The sequence below is a fragment of the Marmota monax genome, unplaced genomic scaffold, assembly GCF_021218885.2.
Source record: "Marmota monax isolate L192 unplaced genomic scaffold, Marmota_monax_Labrador192_F-V1.1 WCK01_AAM20220418_F8-fsc00052, whole genome shotgun sequence".
NCBI lineage: Eukaryota > Metazoa > Chordata > Mammalia > Rodentia > Sciuridae > Marmota > Marmota monax.
The window spans coordinates 2,420,269-2,439,537 of NW_026693473.1; the positions used below are offsets into that span (position 1 = coordinate 2,420,269).

Below are 19,269 nucleotides of genomic sequence, written 5' to 3' on the forward strand. Positions count from 1 at the left end.
GTATATGTAAATGGTAGAAACAAAAAATCTAAACTTTTTTCTAAAGAAAATACAAAAAAGCCTTCATTAGTTTCAGTGATGCTATATTGATTATTTCTATTAGTAAATATTACTTGATCTAGTCATCTTGACCATCCATATGCAATAAATCACTTCTGTCCTCAGCAGTTGTAACCTTCCTGATTGAAGTATATGCAGTTGTCTTTCCATATATTTTTAGGTTTTAAAGACACAAATATCTCCTCAAGCAGTGAAAATTAAGTAAATTTTCTTACTGTTTATACTTCCTTAAATTAAGTAAATCCCACACTTACTTTGTCTTCTTTTTGTTACAGGGTGCTTTGGTCAGTGCAAGTTCAGATGATACACTTCATTTGTGGAACCTTAGACAAAAAAGACCAGCTATTCTTCATTCTCTTAAATTTAACCGAGAACGGTAAGAATATATCAATTAAAGAACTCAGTGTACAAAAATTATTTATTGAGCAAGTTTCACATTAACTTGACTGGCTTTTTCTTTATTAATATGAATAGGTAGAAACAATGTGTATGCTTGCTCTTTTTATATTTTCTTTTATTAGAATATATATAATTGATATAGATTCAATCACCTAGTAATGGAAACTACCTAAGTATTTTGTTCTCTTAGTTGTAAACCAGCAATGACATGTTCTTTTCTTTGCACCATGGTACTGAAAACACAGACTAACATTTAAAGGGCAAATGAATAATAAATGTATTTCTATACCTTTTGATCATGGTAATTAGATCCTATACTCTAACCCTAACTTGTTGTTTATAGATACAATGAGAAAAAATCATGGAAATTATATATGCATTCTTCATTGTACTTCTAATTTATTTCTTTTATGTGTGTAATATACTGTCTAAGTCATTAACCCTCATTTTTCTGGGTACTATTGATGAGTTTTATATTTCAATATTCTAGGATTCTACATCAATGGGAAGTTTTTTTAATATCCAGTATTTTTTATGGGAAGGGGAATATATATTTTAGATATTTGCTAAAACCACATAGTATTTCTTTCTTAAGATGAGACCAAAAATTTGTTATTTTTTTATTTAAAAAAAGTTAAATGGTAGAAATTTCAGGATATTGAAAAACTTAAGACAAGTTCAGAATTAGTATATGGCTTTTTCTTTAATAGTGAAAAATATTAACTATTTACATTCCCATATTTTATCTCTATGTGCTGATAAGAGTTTTCCCCCTCTTTGATTCAATGCTTTAAGTAGATATGACCCTAAACATTTTTGTGGATTGACAGAGTGGGTTTTCTCCCCCTCACAATTCAAATGTTGAAGGGAATATTCTGGTTCATTTTATGTTACCCACCCGCTTTTTGTACCAGTGATTGAACTCAGGGATACTTAACCACTGAGTGACATCCCAACCCTTTGAGAGAGGGTCTTGCTAAGTTGATTAGCCTTGTTAAGTTTCTGAGGTTAGCCCTGAAATTGCAATCCTCCTGCCTGAGCTTCCTGAGTTGCTGGGATTATAGGCATGTATAGGCCTTGAGAATAAAATATATAATCTTGAAAATAATATTGACCATAAAGAAAAGATATTAAAAGCCCATGACCAGGATTTTCAAGAAATTTGGGATAACATCATGAGACCAAATTTAAGAATCATTGGGATAGATGAAGACTCTGAAATACAAAATATAGTAATACATAATCTTTTCAATGAAATAATATTAGTAAACTTTCCAAATTTTTGGAATGAGATGGAAATTCAAATATAAGAACTCCAAATATGACAGAACCAAAATAGAACTACTCCAAGTCACATTAAAATGAAAATGTCTAATATACAGAATAAGGATGGAATTTTAAAACCTTCAAGAGAAAAGTGGACAGTCACATTTAGAGGTTGATCAACTCAAATTTCAACTGCTTTCTTAACCCAGACTCTAAAAGCCTTGGAATAATACATATGAATCACTGAAGGAAAATGGATGTCAACCAAGAGTAATATACCCAGCAAAATTATCCTTCAGAATTGAAAACCTTCCATGATAAAAAAGAAACTAACTAAAAGAATTCACAACCACAAAATATACACCACATCTCAATGAAATATTGTGTGAAGAAGAAATGAAAATAAAAATGAAAACCAGCATAGGAATGAATTATAGTAAAGAATAGTCAATTACTTGAGAAGCAAGTCTGAAGTAGAAAATAGAAATAAGTTAAAATGGCAAGAAATAAAAATTATTTCTCTATAACATTAAATGTAAACCATCTAAACTCTTCAATCAAAAGGCTTGGATCAGCAGATTGGATTAAAAAATCAAAAGCCAACAATGTGTTGTTTGCAAGACTCAAAGACAATGACATCCACAGACTGAAGGTAAAAGGATGGGAAAAGACATACCAACCAAATGATACCTGTGAACAAGCAGCAGTAGCTATTTTCTCATATCAGAGGAAGTGGACTTCAAGCAAAAATTAATCAGAAGAGACAAAGAATGATACTTCATACTGGTTAAGGGTATCATTTAACAATAAGGTATAATGACTGTAAATATTTATGGCCCAAACAATGGTGCATCTACTACATAAAACAAATCCTTCTCAATATTAAATAGACCACAATACAATAATATTGGGTGACTTTAGCACACCTCTCTCACTACTTGATAGATGATGCAGAAATAAACTAAATATTCTTCAGAACTAAAAAAATATTATTAATAAAATGTATCTAACAAACATCTATAGAATATTTCATCCTTGAATAACTGAATTTCACTTTATTTTCAGCAACACATGTAATATATTTTAGATAACAAAGTAAATCTTAGCAAATATGAAAAAAAAGAGAAAGAGAATTCCTTACCCTTAAATACTATCACACCATAATGGGATAAAATTAGAAAACAATAACAAGATAAAACCCAGAAACCATTCTAACACCTAGAGATCAAATAATATACTTTTGAATGATGAATGGGTAGCAGAGAAATCAGGAAATAATTTTAAAAATTAAAATAATTCTTAAAATTAAAGAGAATAGTAATACAACATATCAAAATCTCTGGGACTGTATGAAGGCAGTTCTAGGAGGAAAGTTTATAGTGCTGAGTTCATACATTAAAAAAAGATACCAAATAAATAATCTAACATTATACCTCAGAGGCCTAGAAAGTAGAAGACAGGAAATAATTGAATAATTGATATTAGAACCAAAGTCATTGAAATTGAGAATAAAAAACAATACAAAAGGTCAGTGAAATAGCGTTGGTTTTTGGAAAGGATAAATAAGATTAATAACCCTTAACCAAACTAATCCTTAACCAAAAGAAAGAGAAGACTCAAATTAATACAATTATAAATGAAAAGGGAACTATCACCATAGACACTACTGAAATCCAGATGATCATCAGTAACTATTTTGAAAATTGATACTTTAATATGCTAGAAAATCTTGAAGTGATTGACAAATTCCTAGACATATAATCTACCCAAATTGAACCATGAGGATGTTGAAAACTATCAGATCAACATCAGGTAATGAAATTGAAGCAAGTACCAGTAGCCTTCCAACAAAGAAAAGCTCAGGACTGGGCCAATTCTGAGCTGAGTTCTACCAGACCTTTAAAGAAGAACCATTCCTCCTGCAATTATTCAGTGAAATGGAAAACAATGCATTCATCCTATGAAGCCAGTATTACCCTGATACCAAAATCAGAGAAATACAAATTAAGGAAAGAAAACTTCAGAACAATATCCCTGATGAATATAGATGAAAAAATTCTGAATAAAATATTGGACAAGCACATTCAAAAACATACTGGAAGGTAGTAAATTTTGATCCAAGTGAGTTTCATCCCAGGAATGCAAGGTTGATTCATCATAAGGAAATCATTTGCAGTTTATTACATAAGAGTTAAGACAAGAATCACATGATTAATAAATGCAGAAAAAGCATTTGACAAATCCAGCACTCATCATGTTTAAAACACTAGAAAAACTTAGGATATAATGAACTTTCCTCAACATTGCAAAGGCTATATCTGAAAAACCCAAGGCCAACATCATCCTGAAGAGAGAAAAAACTGAAAACATTTCTTCTAAAATCAGGGACAAGGATGTTTCCTCTCACCCTTCCTACTCACTGTAGTCCTTGAACTCTTAACTACAGCAATCAGGCAAGAGAAGGAAATCAAAGGGAGATAAATAGGAAGAGAAGAACTCAAATTATTTCTATTTGCTGACAACATGACTCTGTATTCAGAAGGCCCAAAATACTCCACCCAAAGATTTCTAGAGTCAATAAAACAAAATTTAGCAAAGTAGCAGGATACATGATCAACATGCAAAAATCGATGACTTTCTTATACTTCTATAATGGAACTGCTCCTTATTGTGCGGTTATAAAAAAACTCAACTGTCATATTAATGTTATTAATTTAAATTTTAGTTGAGTTTTCTGTCTTATTTTTGTATTTTTATGGGCATAAAGAAGTATGAAATATTTAGATCTTATTTTCTTACATAAATTATAGAATTTCTAAACGTAAGTCAAATTGAAGATCAGAAAAAAGTTTTCAAAGGTCTGTACATTATTTTAGCTTTATACACACACACACACACACACACACACACACATATATATATATATATATATATACAAACACACACATATCAGATAATTAGAGACCAAAGCAAATATATATATTGTGCAAGGTTTTATATATATATATATATATATATATATATATATATATATATATATATTGTGCTTTGGTCTCTAATGGTCCGATTCAAATGGAGCTACAGTAGGTTTCCTCGATTTTCCTTGCTGTAATAAATTTTCCCTTTGAACTCTCTATAAAAATCAACACACTTTACTCTTATTTTTCTTATTTGTCTACTTATTTTATTTCTCATTAGGTAGTATGATTTTTTGAGGGAAAAGAAATATGTGTGTCATAATATAGAACAATGCTTTATATTAAGAGTTATTCAGTGAAAGTTGAATAGATGAATGTATGGAAGATTAAGAATGTCCTTTTATTCTAAAATGAGAAAATACAGACATAGAAACATGAATAATTTTCAAGGTTCACATGTAGCAACTACAAAAAATTCTTCACTCAGCAAGTGGTTAGTAGTAGAAATAAGTTACATATTAAGGTATAACTATTAAATATAATTAATTAAATTATATAAATATATCAATTATTAGGATTATCAAATATACAGCATAAGTATAACCATGTCCTCTCCCTTACCTATGTCAGTCATCCTAAGTACATCACACTACTCTTTTCTAATTAGTTCTGGTAGCCTAGAAATCTTTGTTAAATAGTCAAGTTAATCACTACATTTACATTGGACGTTGTCACTAAGGCTCTAGTTTCTCCTTAGACCAGAAAACAATGTAGTTTGTTCATTCAAGGATTATTTCTATTCTTGTTACGATCTTCTTCATGTATTTCATTGTTATTGTACTACAAAGTCTGTTTACACTGGAATTCTACCTCTTGATTCAATTCTCATTTCTGAAACTAGAGTTCTTAGACTTTTCTTGTTAATCCCTGAAATATACATGTAATATTGAATCTTCCTTTGTTTTTATTTGAAACTCTGTATTTAGGTCTTCATTTGTGGATTTTCTATACTCTTCCTGTGATTCAAAAGAGGATCTTAAATCCTCTTTGAAATGAATTTCCTCCTCTTCCTACTGAAGATTGAATTGAAAATTGACTCTTCATTGCCTAGAAACATGACCATCATATTATTTCCTATGCATTGTTATTAGATATCCCTTTGTGGACAGTAGTTCTAGACGTTAAGTTTTAATCAAAATTGCCCAGTGTCTTATAGTTTACACATTAATGATATTGTCAGTTAACTCTAATTGCTTATGTGATAGCAGGACTTTTAGCATTTTAGATGTAGGATGTTATCAGTAGGATACTTGAATAGGTGGAGTTTAGTTACAAGAGGGAAGTTGTTTAAAAATTCAGGGAACAAAACAGAGAATATAAATTGGAGATTCCAAATGGTTACAAGATGGAATCATGTTATAAATTGATCATTCACATTCTTTTTTAAAAAAATTGATCTGTCTAGTGTCAGAATTTTGTTCAGCTCTTATGCCAATTTACTGGCTCCTCTTCTAAGTAAATTTTAGGACCTTTTAATCAACAAGATGTTTTAGTAAGAAATAACTGTGAATTTATTCTCATTCTCAATTTTTAAGACATAGTACTACAGAGTACAATTAGGCCAAACCTAGAGAGTCTGATTTTATGTTGTGAATTGAAGACTCTGGTAAACTCCTGCATTTACTATGTAAGAGTCATGGTTTCTCTGGCTATGGAGCAGATCCCAAAGCTGGTCAGAAAGCCCTTTGGGGAAACAAGAGAACAATAAAAGTTATGGAAGAATTCAGTGGATCTCTGACCTTTCAAGTTTTCTTATTACTAGAAAGTGCTACATATTTGGAAACTGTAAATAATTTATAGTGTGAACTCTGAAATTTATGTTTTATATGTACATAATTTCTATTTGAAGTTAATCTTATCTAAATAATGAACAATATGGCCTGGTAGAAAGAGGTAATTTTGGTCATAGGCAAGTAAAATTAAAAAAAAAACTGCCTCAGTTTCTTCTTCATAAAACAGAAATATATATCTGTTTTGTAGTGCTATTTTCTCATAGGAGTTGAGAATAGAATGGTGATTACCAGAGGCTAGGACAAAGAAGGCAGGGAGGAATATGAAGAGGCTGACTAATGGATACTTAGTTTCAGTTACATGGAAGCAAGAAACTCTGGGGTGCTAATGTACAGAATGATGATTACAGATAACAATAAATGTAGTTTACATTTCACAAAGCTAGCAGAAAGGATTTTTTAATGTTATTCTCCATAAGAAATGATTAATGTTTGAGGGAATAGGTGTTTCCCCTAATTTAAACATTATTCAGTGTAAACATGTATTGACTATTACACGATACCTTATTAATATATACTTTTATGTTAAAAGTTTTAAAAAGAACTAATGTAAATTCATATATATAGACACTTGTGATTATCGTTTTTAATGATATCCAATGTTATTTATTCCATATCTTCTTACTAATAACTAAATACTAATTTAGCATATAGTAAATCTTATGGTATACATAGCTATCAATACCTAATAATTATAAGGAAAAGATATTGCTGAGCAGATATAAAATTTAGATATTTTAATTATAATTTTCTTTCTTTCAGAATTACTTACTGTCATCTACCTTTCCAGAGTAAGTGGCTCTATGTTGGAACAGAAAGAGGAAATACACATATTGTAAATATTGAATCTTTCATTCTTTCTGGATATGTTATCATGTGGAACAAGGCAATTGAATTGTAAGTTTGAATATAATTTTATTTGGCTTAAATACTTTATATAGTTATGTAATTATATTGATGAGAGTTATTTGACACATCTATTGCTATTTTATAATTAATTTGAATGAAAATTTCAGCCAAAATAAAACCCTAAATGATTTAAAAAATAGATTTGGTAGTATTAATATGTTAATTTGAAGCTTTCCATATAACACACACACACACACACACGCACGCATATCCAGTTTGATGATAAAATAGGGTCATTCCACAAGTTAAACATGGAAAGCATCTGGTGTTATGATCAACTCTGGTGTAACCACTTTTGGTAGGAGTGAATTGTTTTATGTAAAAATTTTCATGTTCAATGCACATGCTTTTTATAATGCTTTTTAATACTTTTTAATACTGGTAGCAGCATTTTATCAAAATCTCTCATTTTTGTGATACACACAGCTTTTTTTTTGGTATGTGGTCGATAGTAATAACTGCTCAGGCTTTAAGCACTAATATTTAAGTTTCTGCACATATAAAACATGAAATGTGCCAAATGTGAAACTTTGTGGAATTTTAAGCCATCTATTTTAGTAAATTGAAAAGCAATTATCCTAGGTTATTCAGAAAGCAATTTTTATTTAATAAATGTTTATGTTCTCTATGTATTATTAGGCCCTTAATAAGATATGTTTGACTTGAGGCTAGCTCATTTTCTCTCATATGTATAACAAGTTCCAAATTATTCTCCAAAATTCTGATTAAAACATTGTGGTGTTATGAAGCTTGACTTTGGCCTTTACAATAAATATTTTCTAATTCTAATGTTTAATATGCATGTACATTGCTTGATAGGGAAGTTGTTACTAGTTATACTCTTGTTACAACATTTCTTTTATTCTGATCTAAAGGGTCATTTATTCATGATAGTTGTCCCTCCCACATTACATTAAGTACTGCTCTAGAATACAATCTTTGCATATTGTTCTTTTATTTTTCTTTATGTGTGTGTGTATATATACGTATTTTAATTTTGATGCATTCCACAGTGGCTACTGATTGACATTAATGTGATAGTTACACACTACTATTAATTTCCAACTTTCATTTATGTTTTCAATGTAATCAGTTATGAGCTGTTTTATTCTTACTTGTTCTAATGTTCCACTATTGCATATTTTTAAAAACATTCTTCCTGGGACAGTTCAGTCTGCTCATATGCAATACCTGCCTTGTTCCTCTGGGCTTTTAAATTCATGATATGGGTTTTATGATAATAGATGACAGCCTAGGACAGAATACCAAGGAATTTTAATGATGAAAAGTCTAAAGTATATCTATCAAGAAGTTGTTGTAGTGAATGGGAGTAAGATAAGTAAGGATATATCTGGAAGAATTACTGGGCATTAATTAGGTGTTGTTACATGAATTTAAGTTTATTGGTAATTCTATCCAAAATAAATTTTGTGGAATTTTCAGAATCTAGAGTCCACAAATGCTTTTATACTTTTTAGGTTGATTTCTCATGACCAAATAAGTTCTGATAGTAGTGTTTTGTGAGTTTTGACAGTTTAATAGTTAGAGAAAAAGTCATACATAGTATGCCAAAATGTAAATAGTTTAGGTAATACTGTGAAAACGTTTTTTTTCCCTTAAGTTTCGATGTCTTTTAACTTAATACAAATAACAGAAGTTTAATGCTAGATTATTTTCTAAAGTAGCATGTTATACAGTCTCAGGGTCTGAAAGGAAGCATCTTACTGTTTCCCAAAGTATATTTCAGTGATTCCCTTAATAGAACCAATGGAACAGGATTTAATATACCAATAATTTTGGAAAATATTGCCAATTTGCAATGCCCATTTGCATAGTACACACTCTAAGAGGTTCCATAGGAAAAAAAATTGCTTTAATTCAGTTTCCCGAACTTTTAAATATGGAATACTCTTTATGTGAAACATCTTGTAACTCTAGTAGTTATTATAGAGTACTTTGGTAAATATGGTGCAATCAAGCCTGTGGGTCAGATGGGGGATTTTGATTTATTGGCTATCATTAGATTTTAAAGGATAACTTAAGGACATTGACCTTTATCAGAATCATTTATATCTGTTATAGAACATTTCACTTTATGTATAATTGGTATGTTACATAGAAATGTGGAAAGAACTACCAAAATCTCTCTAAACCTTTTATGAAGCCCTATTTAGTTTTTCTTCCAGCGTATATTCTAGAATGCAAGTCATAACTCTGATTTCTAATTATCACAACAATCATAATATGTAGTATTTGTTGAATATTTACTGTTTTGCCAGTTAGACAAGTACTTTTCCACTGAGCCACACTCTTATCCCATATGAATATAATTTTAATCCTCACAATTATCTAGGGTGCTATTTCTCTCCATGTATAGATAAGAAAATTTAGAATGAATCTACTAAAAAAAATTATCAATGTCTAATGAATCTGTATTTATTCCTATGGATCACTCTGAGGAGTCAGTATTAGGGGAGTTAGAATTAATTAATTTGGCCCTTTTCTCTGATTCCAAATATTATCTAAGACTTAAATATTCTTTATTGTTTTGTGAAGAATCTTTCATGGATGCTTAAAATTATGCCAATTTAATCATAATATGATTAACCTCGCACAATTACATTATTAAAAAAGGCTATGGAAAATTGAGCAATAAACAATCTCTGATTGTATCAAATCATATCATCTTTATAACATAATTATATTCAACAATGACATTAGTTAAACTAAATATTATTAAAGAAACATAGTAGATATTAGAGTATAAGAGAATTAAAGTCATATTGACAAGTTTCTTTTGATAGTATGATGTTGAGTCATAATTATGTTATTGATTGCACAGATAACCAGATAAATGAGACATAACTGATAATTTAGTTTCCCCAGTTTGTAAATTTTTTGTAAAATGATTATCACTAGAGTGAGTTTCTTTTTAAATCAAAATATACTTTTCTTTACGGACAAAATCAAAAATTTGATGTCTAAGGAAATCAGGTATGTACTTTGTAGTTGGTTGAAACAGATTTATTCACTCAGCTTTGTGGCTGTATATATAATTTAAAACTTTCAGAAACATATATCAGATAAAAGATAATAAAAGTCCCATTTTTATGTGGATCAGTGTTCTTAAATCTGATTTTTAAAAAAATCACAACTACTTCAAAAGCATTAATAGGATAAAGAATAGAACTTTGTGGGAAAAAACCCCAAAACTCAATTAATCTCATTTTAACCCCAGAATATTGGCAGTTTATTCCATCATAATCTACTTTCTTTTTTCAGTGTGTAATGGTCAGGTATTTTAGTATTTATTTTTTGATTGCTGTTTTGAATTGATTTAACAGGTCCACCAAGACTCATCCAGGTCCTGTTGTACATTTAAGTGATAGCCCAAGAGATGAAGGCAAAGTGAGTACAATACTATTATTCTTATTTTTATTTTACTCATTCTTGAAAACAGGTTTCTTATTTTTATTTCATGTCTAATATCTAGCATTCATAACATTCAGTGTAATCTAAAACTTAAAATTTGTTGACTGTATGAATGAGCTTATGAATGAATGAGTGAATGGATTACTTGTGCTAATTATGGTTCCTAATTAAGTCTTGAGTTTCACCTAAAGCTAAGTTTGGTAAATACTCGTGGAATTTTGAGGAAGGTAACATGTAAAACAGCTTTCATTTTCAAATATTCTATGCTTAAACTTATGATTATCAATGTCATTTGTCTCTGTTATTAAAGTTTGGCAGTGATAAATGACCAATGTTAAATAATGTAAATTAGCCAATTTTGATTTCATAAACATGTACTATTATAGAAAATGTTATCAGAGTACAGAAATAATCCTTGTTCATCTTGATTATTTCATAACTTGCCTTTGATCGGAAGGAAACAAAGTTGATAACATGAAAGAATCTAAAGCATCATTACCACTATAAGTAATATGTTCAAGTGCATAATTTTTATTAAATCCTATAGAAAAATGTTAATAAATTATTTAGTGTAGGTTTGATTTTTGTTTATTTTTAAGAATAGAAACTGAGTTAGATTTATTACGATAATGAGTTATCCTACAAAAATTAAATCTGAAAAGCAAGTCCATCCAGTATGTCAACATTGGAATTTTTAAATTGATCCATAAATGGAATAGATTCCAGTTAGGTGTGAACAGAGTTTATGTACTATGTAGAATTCACAAGATACTTTTAAAATTCATTAGAGAAAGTTTTTAAGAATAGTCAAGACATTCTTGAAAAAAAAGTACAGTGTGATATTGGTACAATGATATACTAGAAGACCAATGGATCTGAATAGATTCCTGAAATGGTTCAGGTATTTTGGGAAGTTTTGTACATTTTAGAGAAGGTATTTGAATATATAATTAACTTATTAAATAATCAATCTTGACCAATTGACTAGCCATTTTGAAGAAAAATAGTAAACCTCTACCTTATGCCGCTCACAGAAATAAATTTCAGAGTAGAAAATACATAAACATTAAAATTATAGGGCATAAAGTATTTTAAGGAAATTATAGCATGTAGATATGGAGTAGGGACACCCTCAGGCAGGACATAAAACCTAAAAATTTTCAGGATGAAAATTTTCAAGATGATCATAATAAGAGATTGACAGCAAATTAGGAGGTAATATTTCCCATATAATAGGCAAATAATTAACATGCAGAATATATAAAGAACTTGTATTAAATTTTCATCATTTGTAGTAAGGAATCAATAGTAATGTCTAATAAGGCAAGAAATAGCAATATAAATATACTTAGAAATATGAACGTCAATATGCTAGAAAAGAGTTAAAAAGATTAAAGATATTTTAATTTATTACCTGTAGAAAGCAGTGTTTGGAAGTAAGGAGGAAATAGCTTCACTAACAATTAGGGAAATACAATGTATCATTTTCCCCCATCAAGTTTGACAAAATATTAAAAGTTAAAAGCATTAGTAATACAAAGTAATGGAAAAGGCACTAAATAATATGTATATATACCATTATGGGAAACATAGCATTATCAACTTTTTAAAACATATATGTTTTTTATTCATTATGACATAGAAAATCTATTTGAGGTCTCTAAACTGTTTATGTGCCTTAAGGGACAAAATATTTAAAGCAGTCTAAAGGACTATTAATAGAAAATTGAATAAATGAATTCTGATACATATATAATGGAAAGATCCTTAAGACACCTTTTTAAGAGAAAAGATGCTGAGCAGTTAGGTATAAAACCACTAAAACAATGCACTTATATTTCTATATTCACATGCCTAAGAATAAAAGCCTGAAAGGATATATACAAATCTAGGGAATAGATTGGAAATTAGAATTAGGGAAAATGGTAAAAGGTATTTCTATTTTCCTTGTATTATTCAATTTTCATGAAAGAATATAATGTATGATAATTGTGTAATTACAAATTAAAAGGAATGTAAAATAAATGAACATTGACATCAAAAAGCAATTTATTTGAATCATGGCACTTCTACTTACTAACATATAACCTTGAATAACTCATTTTATTTCTTACAGACCAGTTTTTCCATCTTTTATCATGTAAAAATTTCTGATTTTTTAAAAAAATTGTCTTTTAGTTGTAGATGGATGCAATGCCTTCATTTAATTTATTTATTTTTATGTGGTGTTAAGGATTGAACCCAGTGCCTCGTACAAGCAAGGCAAGTGCTCCACCACTGAGCTACAACCCAGCCCATGTTTCTGATTTTAATGTATTCAGTTTTAGCTGTCTTTCATTTGATATTAATACCTTTTTTTCAGTATCTAGTAAATCTTTCCATTCCTGAGAAAAATACAACCCTACTTTTTTTTATCAGTTTTAAGCCTTTACATTTCATAAATAGTTTTAAAATTTATATATAATTTATTTTATGTTGGTTTGATATAGGGATATACTTTTGTCATTTACTGGATCTATTTTCCACTGACTTGTAAGACTCTTCATTCACACATCAAATTTCCATCTTGAGGGTGGATCATCTGGGTTTTCTCTTTTATTGCATGATTTATCTATTGTATCAGTGATACACTTTATTTGTTGTAATCACTTACAAAATGTCTTGATAATTGGTAAGCGGCTCCCTTTTCTTCTTCCAAGTTATCTTCGTTATTCTCACCCTTTATATTGTATATGGATTTTAGGATCAGTTTATCAAGCTCCATATAATATCCAGTAGAGATTTTATTTGAAATTTGAACATGGAGAGAAAATTTATGTTTAGCATGTTTGTTCTATCCATGAACATATATTTACTTTTGTATATTTATTTTTGTTTTTCTTCTGTTTTTCTATAACTTTTGTTCATAAGTCTTAGGTATCTTTTGCTGGTTTAATTCTATGTACCTTATAGAGTGATTGCTCTAATTTTTCTTAAAATCAGTTTAATACTAATTGATTCTTACTAGTGTATAAAATACTATTTTTTATTCAAGTATATTTTGAATGTTTTGTTTTAATAGTTGTCTTTAGATTCTCTGCCATAGTCTATGCATAAAAGCATAACAAATGTGATCAAGTTGTTTCTTCTTTTCTTTCCTTTTTCTTTCTTTTCATCCCTGCCCCAGCTAGGACTGTAGCAGTGTTGAATATAAATGGCTTTGGTGGGAACTTTCTTTTGTTTTTAACTTCACAGGAAATGCTTCCAGTATTTCAGCATTAAGATATTTGTTGCTGTTCTTTGATTGATTTTACGACATTCATGTTTTCACCTATTTCCAATATTCTTTTAATTTATGAATGGTATTGAATTTGTACATGTATTGATTTGACTATTCCTTAATTGTTTAATTTGGTAAAATATGTTATTATATTGTCTAATTAAATTTTTTTTTTTTTTCATTTCTGGATAAATTCAACTTGGGAGGGCAAAGGTTCTCTCAGAGGCTTGATGGTAAAGTTACAAAAAGAACAAAGTTCCACAGAAGTGTTTCACAGAAGTGAAATAATATCATAGAATCAGCAGATGGACCATCTTTCTCCCCAGATATCATTTATAAAGAAACTGTGTATTAGTCTGTCACACAGAAAAGGGAGCTCTTGAACTGAAATACCAGTATTGAATATAGTAATGAGTATGTCTCTTCAAATTCTCTCTACTTTTCTCATCCCCCAAACCCTTGGCTGCTTGCTTTACCTCAGGATTTTGCAGGGTTAATTAACTTCATACAGTACTGCTTCCTGAAATGGACTAGCTATACCCAGAGTCTCCAGCTCCTCTCATTGGTTCTGGAAGATGTGCCACAACATAAGTCCTGGGATCTGGCTTCCTTAATAGTTGCTAAAAGGGATGACATGACTCTGAAGTGAGGGGAATGTGAACTTCCTGTGGAGAATCATTGACTGGTATTAGACAAGAGGCAAAAATAAATTCCTCCTCTTTTCCTCCCTTTCACTTGGCTATTCTGAATCATATTTTTTAATATAAACTTTCAGAGACATCCTGTAAGTCCATACTGATGAAATACCTGCTAAGTAACTACCTCTATCTTTTCTGCTTCTTCTCATGAAATAGAGTGATAATGGATTATCTTACTGTTGCTTCTTTGCTTTAGTTTGCTTTTCTTTTAATATTGCAATACTAGGACTGTGCTTTTCCATGAAATATTAACACTTAAGTCTGTCTTAGGCTTTTTTCTATAGAACCATGGCTAAGATACTAATTACCATATGTCAGGGATTAGAAACTATAGTCCATGAGTCAAAAATATTGCCTGCTGTTTTTGTTGTTGTTGTTGTTTTATTTGAACACAATTGTGTTCCTTCATTAATGTATTGTCTTTGCGGTTTTTCCATAAGAGAAAAGTTGAACATGTATGACAGAGACTACATGGCTTGCAAGGCCAAAAATATTTACGATATGACTCTTTACATTAAAAGTTTATTGAGTCCTGTTTTAAATTGTAGACTCTCAGGATATAATTTTGGAGTTGAATTGTATTCTTTCTAAAATAAAATAATCTGTTGATTGTGCCAAGCAGAGTGGTATTGGATCCTTCCACATAGTCACATCACAATTGTTTGAACCTTTTCTTATGATATTAGCTGTGATGAGAGGCTGCTCCAAAGATAAGATGATGGGAGATAAGCACTTGTGGCACTTAATTTATATGGGGGCAATGATAATTGTAATAATGATATAAAATAGCTTTCTGTGATGGTACTTGTAGTAATTTTCTATTACTGATATAAACTATCAAAAATTTAGTATTTTTAAAACAACAAAATTTATTATATTACAGTTCTCTGGGCCAGAAGTCTAACACAGAAGTCTTATTGAACTAAAATCAGGGTAATGGCAAGGTTGCATTCTTTTAGGTAACTCTAGAAAAGAATATGATTTCTTTCCTTTTCAGAGGCTGTGTATATTCCTTGGCTTGTAGCTTCCTTTCTCCATCTTCAAAGTCAACAGTGGAACATCTCCTGACTCTTCAGCTATCATTGTATGTCTTTATGACTACATCTGGAGAAAGTTATTCACTCTTTTTCTTTTTATTATCTCACAAAATAATTTATTGGGGTCATTTGCTGAATCTTAAGATACACATTTGAGGGTAAAAATGCCTTCTTTTTAAAAAACTGTATCTGAAGGTTTTGAGGATTAGGTTTTGTTGATATTTTGAGTAGTTTTTTATTCTGCCTACGTCTTATCAGAAGTTAATTACTGATTTACCTCATCTTTTAAAGAACTCCTTCCTCTTATAGTTCTAGGGAAAACAATGTTAAAAATAGATCCAGGATCTGTTTATAAGGAGACTAAATGCATAGCTTTGAGAAGTCTCATTTTTTTAAGTTAGAGCCTTGATAAGGAAAGAGTATCACCCTAACATTTGGTATATTGGTTTTATAGGGCTGTCATAGCAAATTACCACAAAGTGGGTGAATTAAAACAATAGAAATTTACTTTTGGAGTCCAGAAGTCTGAAATCAAGGTGTTTGTTGGCCACACTGTTTCTGAAGGTTCTAAGGGCAAATCTTTCCTTGCCTCTTCCAATTTATATATTTATTTATTTATTTTTATACATATTTTTTTTTGGCATGTAGTAATATAACTCTAACCTTTGCCTTTATCCTCACATGACTGTCTTCTCTGTGTCCTTTCTTCTTCTTCTTCTGACCAACAGAGATGCCAGTTTTACCATTTCTGGGGGAGAAGAGTTTCTCTTTTCTGTGAGACTGTGTAATGACTTCACTTGAGTTAGTTGCTTTGCATGATGATGATTATTTATATTTGTAAGACCACCTTCAGTGTCATTACCCTCAGGCCAATAACCAGAATCACCTCTCAGGACAGCCTAACACAGAGACATAAGTCCTCCTCTATGAACAAATAGACCACACATGAAAGAAGTATAATTCCACCAAAAGAATTTAGGATCTGTCTAATACTATCAGTCACCAAGGGAATTTGTTTGGGAGTGGTTTTTGAGGGTTTGAACTTGTGGAGGCATAAAGGAGAGTTCATTTACAACGGGGCACTCACCCATGATTTGGAATTTAATACTTTGGCAATGATATTTTATCTGGTCTTAGTAATTTTCTGGGTTGGCTTTTTGAAGCCTGGACTCAACAAAGCCATATAGTAAATAGAGATATCAGAAACTTTTAGCATAGTATTAAAGAAAGGACCAGAAGACTTGGGGAGATGGTAATTTTAAAATGAATATATTCTGTTTTCCCTGGTTATTCACTTCATGACTGTGTTCCCTCTGAGGCCTAAGGACACTGCCCCTATGTAACTTAATGAGGAATATTCTGTAAATGTATATATCTTTGAGAGACTTGGTAGTGACTATCCTTTTTAGGCCTTTGTTGACAGTAGGAGACAATGGCAGAGAGCCAGTGTCCATAAATCTACGAGGATTAAATATTATGGATAGATAGAGGCCAGGTGGCAATATTTAACCATCTGGCAGTGTGGATATAAATTACCATAACAGGTGGCAAAGTTGGAGTGGAAAACGTGAACTCTGTGATAATAACAAATACATGATGATGTTTCTAGGAGCAGAATTAGGTGACCAGCTTACTTGAATTTTGTTTGATTTGCATAATTAGAAAAAAATCAAGAGAAGTTTAGCTTTTGATATTCACCACCAAAATGTAAAATTATTGCGTCTCATCATGTTTTCAGATACAAGTGAGTTCAGAGATCCAGAATCAATTGATTAAAAAGAGTAGTCAGTTCTCTCTAAAGAAGAATCCTGAAATTCCCTCATAAGCACATATAGTAATTATAGGAATATCTATAGTCATTTGCAGGAGCAGCTATTTATTGTTTCAGGATAATAGGTATAGAGTGAGAGCAGACAGTCCTACTGGGAGATCCAAAAAGCATTGTTGTCCTCCAGTTAGGGACTAACTGTGTGTGCAACTAAGTAATCAGGTGATAAATGGAGTTTGGGCTCAAGACAAAGCTCACAGTAGATCCACTGGGTGTATAAATACACCCAACCATTTTTTCCAAATGTATAATTTGGACAGATGTGCTTAGTAACTGAGTTAATCCTTGTATTGGTTTCCTGACATTGTTATTAAGGCTATAATAGGAAGGGAAAATTGAAATTCCTGCCTGCCTCTGCCAAGATTATTTTAAGAAACAAGGTTGTACCTCTGAGGGAGATAACAAAAATTAGACTTGAACGATAAAATGATAATGGTCATTCAGGAATGATAAATCCTTCCTGAGTTTTTTGGGTTTTGCCAAAAAACAACATGGATCTAGGTTGGTAATAGTAAACCACTGTGAAATTAGTCAAGTGATAGCTTCAATGACATTTGCCTTGTTTTTGATACTTTTATGGGTGAAGATCAGCACCTCCTGTGGTACTTAATATACACTGATTTAGTAAAATCTTTTTTTTATCTATCGATAATCATCAGAAAATATTAACATCAGCTTGATTTTATAAGAAGGGATAGTCATATAAGTTTACAATCTTTCCACAGATTATGCTATTTTTCTTAATCTCCATTAAGATACAATCCCGAGGAATCTTGGTTATCTGGATATTTTTTTGAAAGCACTCAAATTCCCTTTGATGATTATATAATACAAAATGGGTGAGCAAAAGTTGCAAGTGCCTATATACCTCATAAGAGTTATCTGTCACAGGGTGAAAAATAAATCATAGAGTCAGGAGACTGTCCTGCTTGTGATTTTTTTAGATTTATGGTCTGAGGCTTACAAGGACATCTCATTTAAGTAAAAGCATAAGTTATTATACTTCCTCTTACTTACTTGTCCTCTTATTGTACTTCCTTACACAGCTCAAAGCATATGTTTAAAAGGCTAGGTAAAATGGATAATTCCTTAGGGAAATTATCAACACTAAAACCAAAGGAAACAGAAAATTTAAGAAAATGATAAAGGTATTAAATTATTACTCCTACCCCAAAATGTCACATTTGTGGGCCTTTTGGGATTTGGATAATAGAATATAATGCTCTTGAAATTAACGCTGTGAATGCATTTTTTGGTCATCCAAATGCATGCCAATTTTAAGTAGGGCCTAGAGAAAAAGGGGCCTCTTTACTAACTTACAGCTGTTTTGCAAGCTATCTTGCCTCCACCCTACTTGGAATCCATAATTTCATAGATCTGATAGAGCTTAATGTATCTGGTAGATAAGACTATTCTATTGGAAGGCCCACTAGGTGGGTCATAGTAGCTACTCTCTATTGTAGAAACTGAACCATGGGACATTAAATGACTATGTAATCTGAGCTGTCCTTTATGAATTAGATGTTGCCATATTCACTAAGTTTTAACATTGGGTGGGAAAAATAGTATATTAAGGAGTCATTTGTTGAGCTGTCCAAAAGACATGAGTAAAT

The 19,269-nt window shown here is 30.7% G+C and overlaps 1 protein-coding gene across 8 annotated transcripts in view; it reads left to right on the top strand.

Annotated features, from left to right (window-relative positions):
• The window catches only part of Stxbp5l (syntaxin binding protein 5L), a 350,200-nt gene that overhangs the window by 77,476 nt on the left and 253,455 nt on the right, over positions 1 to 19,269 (top strand). For all 8 annotated transcript variants that reach the window (XM_058583478.1, XM_058583479.1, XM_058583477.1 and 5 more), the window contains 3 exons: positions 336 to 436; positions 7,256 to 7,390; positions 10,747 to 10,810. In XM_058583478.1, coding sequence (XP_058439461.1) covers positions 336 to 436; positions 7,256 to 7,390; positions 10,747 to 10,810 — 300 coding nt within the window. The remainder of the gene's footprint in view (positions 1 to 335; positions 437 to 7,255; positions 7,391 to 10,746; positions 10,811 to 19,269) is intronic.